The 14,123-nt window shown below is 50.0% G+C and overlaps 1 protein-coding gene across 1 annotated transcript in view; it reads left to right on the plus strand.

The window, feature by feature from the left end:
• LOC109876912 (rho guanine nucleotide exchange factor 39-like) overlaps nucleotides 1-14,123 on the plus strand; it is an 88,034-nt gene that overhangs the window by 26,459 nt on the left and 47,452 nt on the right. Inside the window, exon 6 of the mRNA XM_031815463.1 lies at nucleotides 12,646-12,716. Within this exon, the coding sequence (XP_031671323.1) occupies nucleotides 12,646-12,716 (71 nt within the window). The remainder of the gene's footprint in view (nucleotides 1-12,645; nucleotides 12,717-14,123) is intronic.

Raw genomic sequence — 14,123 nt, forward strand, 5'->3', positions numbered from 1 at the left:
ACACACAGACACACACACAGACACAGACACACGCACACACACAGACACACGCACAGACACACACACACACACGCACACACACCGACACAGACACACACACACACACAGACACACGCACACACACAGACACAGACACACACACACACACACTCTCAGACTGTCACAGATCTGTCACAATCCCCTGTGTTAACTAGCCGTTAGTGTTGGCTGTAATTTTATGCGGTCCTGATCCCTGTCGTTAATTAGTGTATCAGGGGGAGGGGGAATGGGCCATAAACACAGGAGCTGGGATGAAAATACGCTGCTATGGGTTTCATCAAGCTGCTCATCTGTTTTCTTAATGAGGCTTTCTTGTCTCGTGTAGTACGGAGATGATTCTCACAGCGACCTCCTTGATGTGTGGTGTCCATCCGTCACGCACGAAGACAGTATGTCTTTACGCCTCCCAACATCTGTCCATCCGTCACGTACGAAGACAGTATGTCTTTAAGCCTCCCAACATCTGTCCATCCGTCACGTACGAAGACAGTATGTCTGTCCTGCTATACCTCCTTGATGTGTGGTGTCCATCCGTCACAAAGACAGTATGTCTGTCCTGCTGTACCTCCTTGACGCGTGTCCATCCGTCACAAAGACAGTATGTCTGTCCTGCTGTACCTCCTTGACGCGTGTCCATCCGTCACAAAGACAGTATGTCTCCTGCTGTACCTCCTTGACGCGTGTCCATCCGTCACAAAGACAGTATGTCTGTCCTGCTGTACCTCCTTGACGCGTGTCCATCCGTCACAAAGACAGTATGTCTGTCCTGCTGTACCTCCTTGACGCGTGTCCATCCGTCACAAAGACAGTATGTCTCCTGCTGTACCTCCTTGACGCGTGTCCATCCATCACGAAGACGGTAAGTCTGTCCTGCTGTGCCTTTACACCTCCCAACATCTGTCCATCCGTAGAGTCTGGCGTCAGTTATCGTCCAACTTCGGACGAGTTTCGTGTCCCACTATTCTTTGCGTGTGTCTTGTGCTCCCCCCCCCCCCCCCCCCAAATGCAGCAGACATTTTGAGGCTGCAGGACTGACAGACTGGGACAATGGCAATAGATTCACCTTTTGCTCTTCCTCCGTGAAACTCTCGGAGACTCCAGGGACCTCTCGTAATAGTACGATGATGTTAGGTGACTCGACACACACACACGTTCACGCGTGAACGAACACACACAGAGCTCTCCCTGCTGTCTGGTAATAGCAGGAAATGGATGTCACTTATGGCTGTTGGACGATGATTGATGGTGAGTGTGGCTGAAGTGCTGGATACTTAAGGAGATACGGGAGGGGGGTGGGGGGGTTGTGGGGGGGGTGGGGGGGGACTAAAATCATTGCCTTTTATTAAGTGGTATTTACTGTCTGGATCTGGCCTGGATCCTTAATGGCACCCTATTCCCCTGTATAGTGCAGCGTTAGGGCCCCATTGGGCTCTGGTCAAACGTAGTGCACTATGTAGGGAATACGGGGCCGTTTGGGACGTGGATCTTGGCTGGCTGAAAGCGGACCTTCTCTTTCCGTTCTCTCTCCCCGGAGATGACAGCGATGGGTTCTGGAGTTGACTGGGGCTGTGTGTGTGATGGTGAATAGCTCCTCTGCTCTCTCTCGGTCTGTGTTACCCATGTTATCGTGTCCGTAATGGGGATGTAGCATGCCACCCGTCTTCACGTTGACAACTGGAGGATTCCGGAATCCACAATGGCTCTGAGTTGGGGGCCATTTTGTGCCTGAGGGAATGTTAACCTGGTGGTGACGAGGATGAGAGCAGTACGGACAGAACATGAGGAAGTGAAACGGGTTAAAGGCTGCGGACTCGTGAACATCGAGGGGAGGGAAACTAAGACCTATGCTTTAGTTTGGGCAACCAATGACCACGCTCGCTTTAGTCCTCCTTTATGTGAACGATGGATAAAAAAAAATGATTTGTTAAATCGTTCGTTGTGATAGGACAAGATGTTAAAGCATGCGTTGTGATTGGACAAGATGTTATAGCGTGCGTTGTGATAGGACAAGATGTTATATAGTGCGTTGTGATAGGACATGATGGTATATCGTTCGTTGTGATAGGACATGATGGTATATCGTGCGTTCTGATTGGACAAGATGTTATAGCGTGCGTTGTGATAGGACGTGATGTTATATAGTGCGTTGTGATAGGACATGATGGTATATCGTGTGTTGTGATAGGACGTGATGTTATATAATGCGTTGTGATAGGACATGATGGTATATCGTGCGTTGTGATAGGACATGATGGTATATCGTGCGTTGTGATAGGACATGATGGTATATCGTGCGTTGTGATAGGACGTGATGGTATATCGTGCGTTGTGATAGGACGTGATGGTATATCGTGCGTTGTGATAGGACGTGATGGTATATCGTGCGTTGTGATAGGACGTGATGTTAAATCATGTGTTGTGATAGGACGTGATGGTATATCGTGCGTTGTGATAGGACATGATGGTATATCGTGCGTTGTGATAGGACGTGATGCTATATCGTGCGTTGTGATAGGACGTGATGGTATATCGTGCGTTGTGATAGGACGTGATGGTATATCGTGCGTTGTGATAGGACGTGATGCTTTCATCTTCAACATGTTCCCGTTGCCGCCAGTGACTGGGTCAAAGAGTCATTGTTTGGATTAATACTTTGTTGTGCTTTCGAAAGAATCTTCATTGACATATTAAAAGGAAAGTGGGAGTCCAAGCTGAAAGGTTTGGGCTACACGGCCTCCTCTTCCTAGTTTCCTGATGGCTAGTCCTGATGTCTAGCTGAAAAGACAGGCTGCACGGCCTCCTCTTCCTAGTTTCCTGATGGCTCGCTGAAAAGACGGGCTGCACGGCCTCCTCTTCCTAGTTTCCTGATGGCTAGCTGAGAAGACGGGCTGCACAGCCTCCTCTTCCTAGTATCCTGATGGCTCGCTGAAAGGACGGGCTACACGGCCTCCTCTTCCTAGTATCCTGATGGCTCGCTGAAAAGTTTGGGCTACACAGCCTCCTCTTCCTAGTATCCTGATGGCTCGCTGAAAAGTTTGGGCTACACAGCCTCCTCTTCCTAGTTTCCTGATGGCTCGCTGAAAAGTTTGGGCTACACAGCCTCCTCTTCCTAGTTTCCTGATGGCTAGCTGAAAAGTTTGGGCTACACAGCCTCCTCTTCCTAGTATCCTGATGGCTCGCTGAAAAGTTTGGGCTACACAGCCTCCTCTTCCTAGTTTCCTGATGGCTCGCTGAAAGGACGGGCTGCACGGCCTCCTCTTCCTAGTATCCTGATGGCTCGCTGAAAAGTTTGGGCTACACAGCCTCCTCTTCCTAGTTTCCTGATGGCTAGCTGAAAAGTTTGGGCTACACAGCCTCCTCTTCCTAGCTTCCTGATGGCTCGCTGAAAAGTTTGGGCTACACAGCCTCCTCTTCCTAGCTTCCTGATGGCTCGCTGAAAGGACGGGCTACACTTGTATTATTTCTTATTGTTGTTTCATTGCAAGTCAGAGTTTATTTGGACGGCGTGTATCCCGCAGGTACGACTAATAAAACTTTACATTTGAAGTGGATTATTATTATGTATTTATGTTTTAGAAAGAATCTTCATTGAACATTCTCAAGTAGATCAATACTTTTTATTACAATTTTTATTTTTTTTACTTTTACTCCCTTTTTTTCTCTCCTCAATTTCGTGGTTTCCAATTGGTAGTTAGTCTTGTCTCATCGCTGCGACTCCCGTACGGACTCGGGAGGGGCAAAGGTCGAGAGCCGTGCGTCCTCCGAAACACAACCCAACCAAGCCGCAACTGCTTCTTGACACAATGCCCGCTTAACCAGGAAGCCAGCCGCACCAATGTGTCGGAGGAAACACCGTACACCTGGTGACCGTGTCAGCGTGCACTACGCCCATCCCGCCACAGGAGTCGCTAGGAGCGCGATGGGACAAGGACATCCCTGCCGGACAAACCCTCCTCTAACCCGGACGACGCTGGACCAATTGTGCGCTGCCCCCCATGGGTCTCCCGAGAGCTCAGAATCTCTAGTGGCACAGCTAGCACTGCGTGGCAGTACCTTAGACCACTGCACCACTCGAGAGGCACAGCTAGCACTGCGAGGCAGTACCTTAGACCACTGCACCACTCGAGAGGCACAGCTAGCACTGCGAGGCAGTACCTTAGACCACTGCACCACTCGAGAGGCACAGCTAGCACTGCGAGGCAGTACCTTAGACCACTGCACCACTCGAGAGGCCCAGCTAACACTGTGATGCAGTGCCTTAGACCACTGCACCACTCGAGAGGCCCAGCTAACACTGCGATGCAGTGCCTTAAACCACTGCACCACTCGAGAGGCCCAGCTAACACTGCGATGCAGTGCCTTAGACCACTGCACCACTCGAGAGGCACAGCTAACACTGCGATGCAGTACCTTAGACCACTGCACCACTCGAGAGGCCCAGCTAACACTGCGAGGCAGTACCTTAGACCACTGCACCACTCGAGAGGCCCAGCTAGCACTGCGGTGCAGTGCCTTAGACCACTGCACCACTCGAGAGGCCCAGCTAACACTGCGATACAGCTAACACTGCGAGGCAGTGCCGTAGACCACTGCACCACTCGTACCTCCTGCTCTTCTCGTACCTCCTGCTCTTCTCGTACCTCCTGCTCTTCTCGTACCTCCTGCTCTTCTCGTACCTCCTGCTCTTCTCGTACCTCCTGCTCTTCTCGTACCTCCTGCTCTTCTCGTACCTCCTGCTCTTCTCGTACCTCCTGCTCTTCTCGTACCTCCTGCTCTTCTCGTACCTCCTGCTCTTCTCGTACCTCCTGCTCTGTGATGAAGACACCACTACATTCCCCATATTTAAACTAAACAAACTCTCGCATATTCTCATTTTTATACCAAGCCATATATATATATATATAATTATAATTTTCTTTCATCTAATCCCTATTACACACTTACCCATTCAGAGAGGGAGATAAGATACGTCTCTTTACAATCACTTCATATTCGCTTTTAATTGCCGAAAGTTTAGAGAGAAGAGTGTATCTCCGCACGCATACACACACACACACACACACACACACACACACACACACACACACACACACACACACACACACAATGCCTCCCAGTACTATATTGAGATGTTCTGTGTTCATTTCCTTGGTTCTTTCTTTCCTTTTGAAGCTGTTAGTGGTAGAAATGAAGGCCTGCACCGTGTTCACTAACCCGTGTTATAGGCTGCCTGTTGTCTCTTAATTAGGATTCTGAATCTTTAATGTAATGTATTTAAAGGCAAATAATTTGACTTTATTCTCTTTCCCTCTCTCGTTCTCTCCCTCCCTCTCTCGCTCGCTCCCTCCCTCTCTCGCTCGCTCCCTCCCTCTCTCGCTCTCTCGCTCTCGCTCTCCCTCTCTCGCTCGCTCGCTCTCCCTCTCTCGCTCGCTCTCCCTCTCTCGCTCGCTCTCCCTCTCTCGCTCGCTCTCCCTCTCTCCCTCTCCCGCTCTCCCGCTCTCCCTCTCTCGCTCTCCCTCTCTCGCTCTCCCTCTCGCTCTCTTCGTTTCTGACGTGAGTGGAAGTGCCCGAATGACCCAACATGTCTGCTGAGAATAGGAAAGAGAGCGATCTGCATATCATCTGCATATTACAAAAGGAATTAGCATTAGCGCCGTAGCCACAGCAGTCACATTCTCACTAACTAGGCCAACACAGTGGTCCCCAACCACATGCTTGCTTTCTAAATATGCTAGCATTCTTCTCCCCTCCCTTTTCCATTAGAATATGTGAGCTGTTATAAATCCGGTTCAGATTATGTTATTGTTGTCTCGTCGTTATCTTGTCTTTGCTCAGCTGCTAATGAGCGTGACAGCGCGGCTAAACGGGCGCGTTTCCGTTTTACATTATTTGGGAATGCTGGGTAATAAACTCTCATTAGAGAGGAGAAACTCTCCCTCTTTCTTTTGTAGCGCCGTCTCTTTAATTACATCCCTTCCTCCCTCCCCTCTCCCCCCCCCCCTCCCCTCCCCCCCTCCCCTCCCCTCCCTCTCCTTCCCTCTCTCCCTCCCTCTTTGCCTCTACCTATCTCCCTCCCTCTCTTCTTCCCTCCCTCCCTCTCTCCCTCTCTCCCTCTCTCCCTCCCTCTTTTCCTCTACCTCCCTCCCCTCTCCCCTCTCCTCTCCTCTCCTCCCCTCTCCCCCTCTCCCCTCTCCCCTCTCCCCTCCGCTCTACCTCCCTCCCCTCTCCCCCCCTCTCCCTCTCCCCTCTCCCCTCTCCTCCCTCTCCCCCTCTCCTCCCCTCTCCCTCTCCTCTCCTCTCCTCTCCTCTCCTCTCCTCTCCTCTCCTCCTCTCCTCTCCTCTCCTCTCCTCTCCTCTCCTCTCCTCTCCTCTCCTCTCCTCCTCTCCTCTCCTCTCCTCTCCTCTCCTCTCCTCTCCTCTCCTCTCCTCTCCTCTCCTCTCCTCTCCTCTCCTCTCCTCTCCTCTCCTCTCCTCTCCCCTCCCTCCCCCCCTCCCCTCCCCTCCCTCTCCTTCCCTCTCTAATAAGGATGAGGGCATGCTCCCTCTGCTGATAAAGCCTGTCATGTATTTGTTATTACCAGATGAGAGAATAAAGGAGTGGAATGATTACTTCCTGTTTAAGTGTCTCCTAATTGAAGGAGGGTTTAATTGGACTCTTGTTTCTTTTCTTTTTAGTTTCCTAATGAGTTGAACAATGTTGCTCTTCCTCCCCTTTCACAAGGCTGCTGGTGTGGTACCGTATCAGTAGTGTACTGACTTCTGGAGTGGAATATGGTAGACTGCTAGCATGGCTAATGGCTGACTGCTAGCACGGCTAACGGCTGACTGCTAGCATGGCTGACTGCAAGCATGGCTAACGGCTGACTGCTAGCATGGCTAACGGCTGACTTCTGGAGTGGAATATGGCAGTCTGCTAGCATGGCTAATGGCTGACTTCTGGAGTGGAATATAGCAGTCTGCTAGCATGGCTAATAGCTGACTGCTAGCATGGCTAACGGCTGACTGCTAGCATGGCTAACGGCTGACTTCTGGAGTGGAATATGGTAGTCAGTCTGCTAGCATGGCTAATGGCTGACTTCTGGAGTGGAATATGGTAGTCAGTCTGCTAGCATGGCTAATGGCTGACTTCTGGAGTGGAATATAGCAGTCTGCTAGCATGGCTAATAGCTGACTGCTAGCATGGCTAACGGCTGACTTCTGGAGTGGAATATAGCAGTCTGCTAGCATGGCTAATGGCTGACTTCTAGCATGGCTAATGGCTGACTGCTAGCATGACTAACGGCTGACTTCTGGAGTGGAATAGGGCAGTCAGTCTGCTAGCATGGCTAATGGCTGACTTCTGGAGTGGAATATAGCAGTCTGCTAGCATGGCTAATTGCTGACTGCTAGCATGGCTAACGGCTGACTTCTGGAGTGGAATATAGCAGTCTGCTAGCATGGCTAATGGCTGACTTCTAGCATGGCTAATGGCTGACTGCTAGCATGACTAACGGCTGACTTCTGGAGTGGAATAGGGCAGTCAGTCTGCTAGCATGGCTAATGGCTGACTTCTGGAGTGGAATATGGCAGTCAGTCTGCTAGCATGGCTAATAGCTGACTTCTGGAGTGGAATATGGCAGTCAGTCTGCTAGCATGGCTAATGGCTGACTTCTGGAGTGGAATATGGCAGTCTGCTAGCATGGCTAATGACTGACTTCTGGAGTGGAATATGGCAGTCAGCTAGCATGGCTAATGGCTGACTTCTGGAGTGGAATATGGCAGTCAGTCTGCTAGCATGGCTAATGGCTGACTTCTGGAGTGGAATATAGCAGTCTGCTAGCATGGCTAATAGCTGACTGCTAGCATGGCTAATGACTGACTTCTGGAGTGGAATATGGCAGTCAGCTAGCATGGCTAATGGCTGACTTCTGGAGTGGAATATGGCAGTCAGTCTGCTAGCATGGCTAATGGCTGACTGCTAGCATGGCTAATGGCTGACTGCTAGCATGGCTAATGGCTGACTGCTAGCATGACTAACGGCTGACTTCTGGAGTGGAATATGGCAGTCAGTCTGCTAGCATGGCTAACGGCTGACTTCTGGAGTGGAATATGGCAGTCTGCTAGCATGGCTAATGGCTGACTTCTGGAGTGGAATATGGCAGTCTGCTAGGATGGCTAATGGCTGACTTCTGGAGTGGAATATGGCTGACTGCTAGCATGGCTAATGACTGACTTCTGGAGTGGAATATGGCAGTCAGCTAGCATGGCTAATGGCTGACTTCTGGAGTGGAATATGGCAGTCTGCTAGCATGGCTAATGACCTCTCTGGCACCTGTGTGTCTCTTAAAATCAAGACCAGACAACACAGAGGGGGGGAGAGTAGGGGATGAGAGAGTAGGGGAGGATGAGAGAGTAGGGGAGGATGAGAGAGTAGGGGGGGAGGAGAGAGTAGGGGGGGAGGAGAGAGTAGGGGAGGGGGAGAGAGTAGGGGGGAGGGGGAGAGAGTAGGGGGGAGGAGGAGAGAGTAGGGGAGGGGGAGAGAGTTCGGGGGAGGGGGAGAGAGTAGGGGGGAGGAGGAGAGAGTAGGGGAGGATGAGAGAGTAGGGGAGGAGAGAGTAGGAGAGAGTAGGGGAGGGGGAGAGAGTAGGGGAGGGGGAGAGAGTAGGGGAGGAGGAGAGAGTAGGGTGGAGGAGGAGAGAGTAGGGGAGGAGAGAGTAGGGGGGAGGAGGAGAGAGTAGGGGGGAGGAGGAGAGAGTAGGGGTAGAGGAGAGAGTAGGGGTAGAGGAGGAGAGAGTAGGGGTAGAGGAGAGAGTAGGGGGGAGGAGGAGAGAGTAGGGGTAGAGGAGAGACTAGGGGGGAGGAGGAGAGAGTAGGGGTAGAGGAGGAGAGAGTAGGGGTAGAGGAGAGAGTAGGGGGGAGGAGGAGAGAGTAGGGGTAGAGGAGAGAGTAGGGGGGAGGAGGAGAGAGTAGGGGTAGAGGAGAGAGTAGGGGGGCAGGACATTAGGGGGAGGAGAGTAGGGGGGAGGAGAGTAGGGGGGCAGGACATTAGGGGGAGGAGAGTAGGGGGGAGACGGGGAGGAGACTGGGAGGAAGAGTAGGGGAGAGAGACACTGGAAATCAATGTAAATTGTCAATGCACTTCCAAGGTCCCGCTGTCCCTCTCCAAACGCCAGGGTAAAGATTTCTGTCGTTGGAAAGCTGGCGTTCGGTCTCCCTTTTAGAAGGGGATAGGTTACTCTAATGTATCACACATTGATCACAATGCTCTTATTCTGTACTTTTTAAAATGGGAATCTTCTTTCTTTGACGACTTGTTTTTTTTTCTTCTGAGAAGGCGGCAACGCTGCTGTTCCTACTTTCTGACCGTTTGGACCCCCCCCCTAACTTAGTGGGGTTCCTCTGTTTACTGCCCCCCCTTCTCCCCCTCTCCTCCTCTCTCTCTCTCCCCCTCTCTCTCCCTCTCCCCCTCTCTCCTCCTCTCTCTCTCTCCCCCTCTCTCTCCCTCTCCTCCTCTCTCTCCCTCTCCTCCTCTCTCTCCCTCTCCTCCTCTCTCTCTCTCTCTCTCTCTCTCCCTCTCTCTCTCCTCCTCTCTCTCTCTCTCCCTCTCCTCCTCTCTCTCTCCCTCTCTCTCCCTCTCCTCTCTCTCTCCCCCCCTCTCTCTCTCTCCCTCTCTCTCCCTCTCTCTCTCCCCCTCTCCTCCTCTCTCTCTCTCCCCCTCTCTCTCCCTCTCCCCCTCTCTCCTCCTCTCTCTCTCTCCCCCTCTCTCTCCCTCTCCTCCTCTCTCTCCCTCTCCTCCTCCTCTCTCTCTCTCTCTCTCTCTCTCTCTCTCTCTCTCTCTCTCTCTCTCTCTCTCTCCCTCTCTCTCTCTCCTCTCTCTCTCTCCCTCTCCTCCTCTCTCTCTCCCTCTCTCTCCCTCTCCTCTCTCTCTCCCCCTCTCTCTCTCTCCCTCTCTCTCCCTCTCTCTCTCCCCCTCTCCTCCTCTCTCTCTCTCCCCCTCTCTCTCCCTCTCCCCCTCTCTCCTCCTCTCTCTCTCTCCCCCTCTCTCTCCCTCTCCTCCTCTCTCTCCCTCTCCTCCTCTCTCTCTCTCTCTCTCTCTCTCTCTCTCTCTCTCCCTCTCTCTCTCTCTCCTCCTCTCTCTCTCTCCCTCTCCTCCTCTCTCTCTCCCTCTCTCTCCCTCTCCTCTCTCTCTCCCCCTCTCTCTCTCTCTCCCTCTCTCTCCCTCTCTCTCTCCCCCTCTCTCTTCCTCTCTCTCCCTCTCTCTCCCTCTCTCTCTCCCCCTCTCTCTTCCTCTCTCTCCTCCTCTCCCTCTCTCTCCCTCTCCTCCTCTCCCTCTCCTCCTCTCTCTCTCCCCCTCTCTCTCTCTCCCCCTCTCTCCCTCTCTCAGATTTCCATATTATAGATTCTGGAGGGTGTGGGGGGGGGGCTGGTTTGGAGATGACATGGCCTAATACAGACACTTCTCAAATATGTATTGTGAAATATTTTATTTTCTCTGTTACGCTGTGTGCACTGAACTGACATGCATGATTGTGTCTGACAGTGTTCAGATGAAGGGAATTAAATAGTCTGTAAATCCCTCCCGTGGTGTGTAGTCTACTGTAATAGTCTGTAAGGCCCTCCAGCGGTGTGTAGTCTACTGTAATAGTCTGTAAATCCCTCCAGTGGTGTGTAGACTACTGTAATAGTCTCTAGCCCCTCCAGCGGTGTGTAGTCTACTGTAATAGTCTGTAAGGCCCTCCAGCGGTGTGTAGTCTACTGTAATAGTCTGTAAATCCCTCCAGCGGTGTGTAGACTACTGTAATAGTCTGTAAGGCCCTCCAGCGGTGTGTAGACTACTGTAATAGTCTGTAAACCCCTCCAGTGGTGTGTAGTCTACTGTAACAGTCTGTAAGGCCCTCCAGCGGTGTGTAGTCTACTGTAATAGTCTCTATCCCCTCCAGCGGTGCGTAGTCTACTGTAATAGTCTCTAACACCTCCAGCAGTGTGTAGACTACTGTAATAGTCTGTAAGGCCCTCCAGCGGTGTGTAGACTACTGTAATAGTCTGTAAACCCCTCCAGTGGTGTGTAGTCTACTGTAACAGTCTGTAAGGCCCTCCAGCGGTGTGTAGTCTACTGTAATAGTCTCTATCCCCTCCAGCAGTGTGTAGACTACTGTAATAGTCTGTAAATCCCTCCAGCGGTGCGTAGTCTACTGTAATAGTCTCTAACACCTCCAGCAGTGTGTAGACTACTGTAATAGTCTGTAAATCCCTCCAGCGGTGTGTAGTCTACTGTAATAGTCTGTAAATCCCTCCAGTGGTGTGTAGTCTACTGTAATAGTCTCTAAGCCCTCCAGCGGTGTGTAGACCACTGTAATAGTCTGTAAATCCCTCCAGCGGTGTGTAGTCTACTGTAATAGTCTGTAAATCCCTCCAGTGGTGTGTAGTCTACTGTAATAGTCTCTAACACCTCCAGCAGTGTGTAGTCTACTGTAATAGTCTCTAAGCCCTCCAGTGGTGTATAGTCTACTGTAATCGTCTGTAAGGCCCTCCAGCGGTGTGTAGTCTACTGTAATAGTCTCTAGCCCCTCCAGCATTGTGTAGACTACTATAATAGTCTCTAATCCCCTCCAGCAGTGTGTAGACTACTGTAATAGTCTCTAATCCCCTCCAGCAGTGTGTAGACTACTGTAATAGTCTCTACTCCCCTCCAGCAGTATGTAGACTACTATAATAGTCTCCTAAGGCCCTCCAGCGGTGTGTAGACTACTGTAATAGTCTCCTAAGACCCTCCAGCGGTGTGTAACATACTGTAGCTGCTGGTAAAGGAATTCAAAGCCTCTACTTTATCATTCAGCGTGGAGCTTTCCACTGCTACTATGTTTTACGTGTGATGGTGGCATTATAGACAATAGATGATCTATTTACCTAGTCCTGTGATGGTGTTATTATAGACAATAGATTATCTATTTACCTAGTCATGTTATTAAACCAGACAATAGATTATCTATTTACCTAGTCATGTTATTAAACCAGACAATAGATTATCTATTTACCTAGTCATGTTATTAAACTAAACCAGACAATAGATTATCTATTTACCTAGTCATTTTATTAAACTAAACCAGACAATAGATGATCTATTTACCTAGTCCTGTAATGGTGTCATTATAGACAATAGATGATCTATTTACCTAGTCCTGTAATGGTGTCATTATAGACAATAGATGATCTATTTACCTAGTCCTGTAATGGTGTCATTATAGACAATAGATGATCTATTTACCTAGTCCTGTAATGGTGTCATTATAGACAATAGATGATCTATTTACCTAGTCCTGTGACGGTGTCATTAAACTAAACCAGACAACTCCACGGTAGAGTAGTTGGTGTCTGTTTGAATGTTTACACTGACAGGACGTGTCAGAGAGCATGTTGACAAATATTGTCTTCTCTGAACACACACACACACACACACCCTACTGTCTGGTTGCTTGAATAGTACTGTATCTAAATGACAAAGCCCTGTCCCATCTGTTTACTCTAAACTGTCTGTGGTTTTTAGGTTTGTTTTACTGTTTTAGATCCAGAAGTGTACCGAGTTCACATTGACCTTGTTTATCTGTGTCTCTTCTCTCTTTTTGTCAGGTACAAGCATTTCTTACGGGATCTGTCAGAGAACACGAGTCCAGATTACCCAGAGTTCCAACCGCTTTCAAGTAAGTGTCTCTCATCTCCCTGCTGCACACACTGCTCAGCTCGATCAATCATCACTGTTCCTGCATCCCAAATTACATCCTATTCACCTATTTTAGTGCACTACTTTTGACCAGAACCCTATGGGCCCTTGCACCCTATATAGTTCACTACTTTTGACCAGAACCCTATGGGCCCTGGCACCCTATATAGTGCACTACTTTTGACCAGAACCCTATCACCGTATAGGGAATAAGGTGTGTGTCATTTGGGACGGAGCCACTGCGATTCTTCCCGAGGTAAATACAGTATCAATGGATTAACCTCGGCGCCGTTTATAGTCTGTCGTAGTCGAGAGGTCTGTCTCGACGCTGAAGACTTCGAGCTTCGTCCCAAATGGCACCCTATCCAATTTGTAGTGCACTACTTTTGCTGAGAGCCCTATGGGTCGTGGTTAAGGGTGGTCCACTACTTTTGCTGAGAGCCCTATGGGTCGTGGTTAAGGGTAGTGCACTACTTTTGCTGAGAGCCCTATGGGCCGTGGTTTAAAGGTAGTGCACTACTTTTGCTGAGAGCCCTATGGGCCGTGGTTAAGGGTAGTGCACTACTTTTGCTGAGAGCCCTTATGGGCCGTGGTTAAGGGTGGTGCACTACTTTTGCTGAGAGCCCTACTGGCCGTGGTTAAGGGTAGTGCACTACGTAGTGGTCGGGACATTCCAGGCCATGACCCCCACCAACTCAGATGGTTCTGAAATCCTGTAGTTAGAAAACAGATCATATTTATAGTTACTGAAACATTTATTTAGTTGAACTATAAATTTGAAGCTAATCGATTGCACCCGAATTGGCCGTTTATTTATTTCATAGGGGGTTCGTACACTGAACAAAAATATCAACACAACATGTAAAGTTTTGGTCCCATGTTTCACAAGCTGAAAATAAAGGTCACGGAAATGTAATTTCTCTACCATAAGCCGCCTCCGTCGTTTTTGAGAATTTGACAGTAAGTCCAACCGGCCTCACAACCACAGACCATGTGTGGGAGAGCGGTTTGCTGATGTCAACGTTGTGAACAAAGTGCCTCATGGTAGTGGTGGGGTTATGGTATGGGGCAGGCATAAGCTATGGACAACAAACACAATTGCATTTTATCCATGGCAATTTGAATGCTCAGAGATACCGTGACGAGATCCTGAAGCCCATTGTCGGGCCATTCATCCTCCTCCATCACCTCATGTTTCAGCATGATAATGCACAGCCCCATGTCGCTAGGATCTCTACAGAACTCCTGGAAGCTGAAAATGTCCCAGTTCTTCCATGGCCTGAATACTCACTAGACATGTCACCCACAGTGAGCATGTTTGGGATGCTCTGGATCGACATGTTCCAGTTGCCGCCAATATCCAGCAGCTTCCCCCAGCCATTGAAGA

Source organism: Oncorhynchus kisutch, unplaced genomic scaffold (assembly GCF_002021735.2).
Source record: "Oncorhynchus kisutch isolate 150728-3 unplaced genomic scaffold, Okis_V2 Okis09a-Okis19a_hom, whole genome shotgun sequence".
Classification (NCBI taxonomy): Eukaryota; Metazoa; Chordata; class Actinopteri; order Salmoniformes; family Salmonidae; genus Oncorhynchus; species Oncorhynchus kisutch.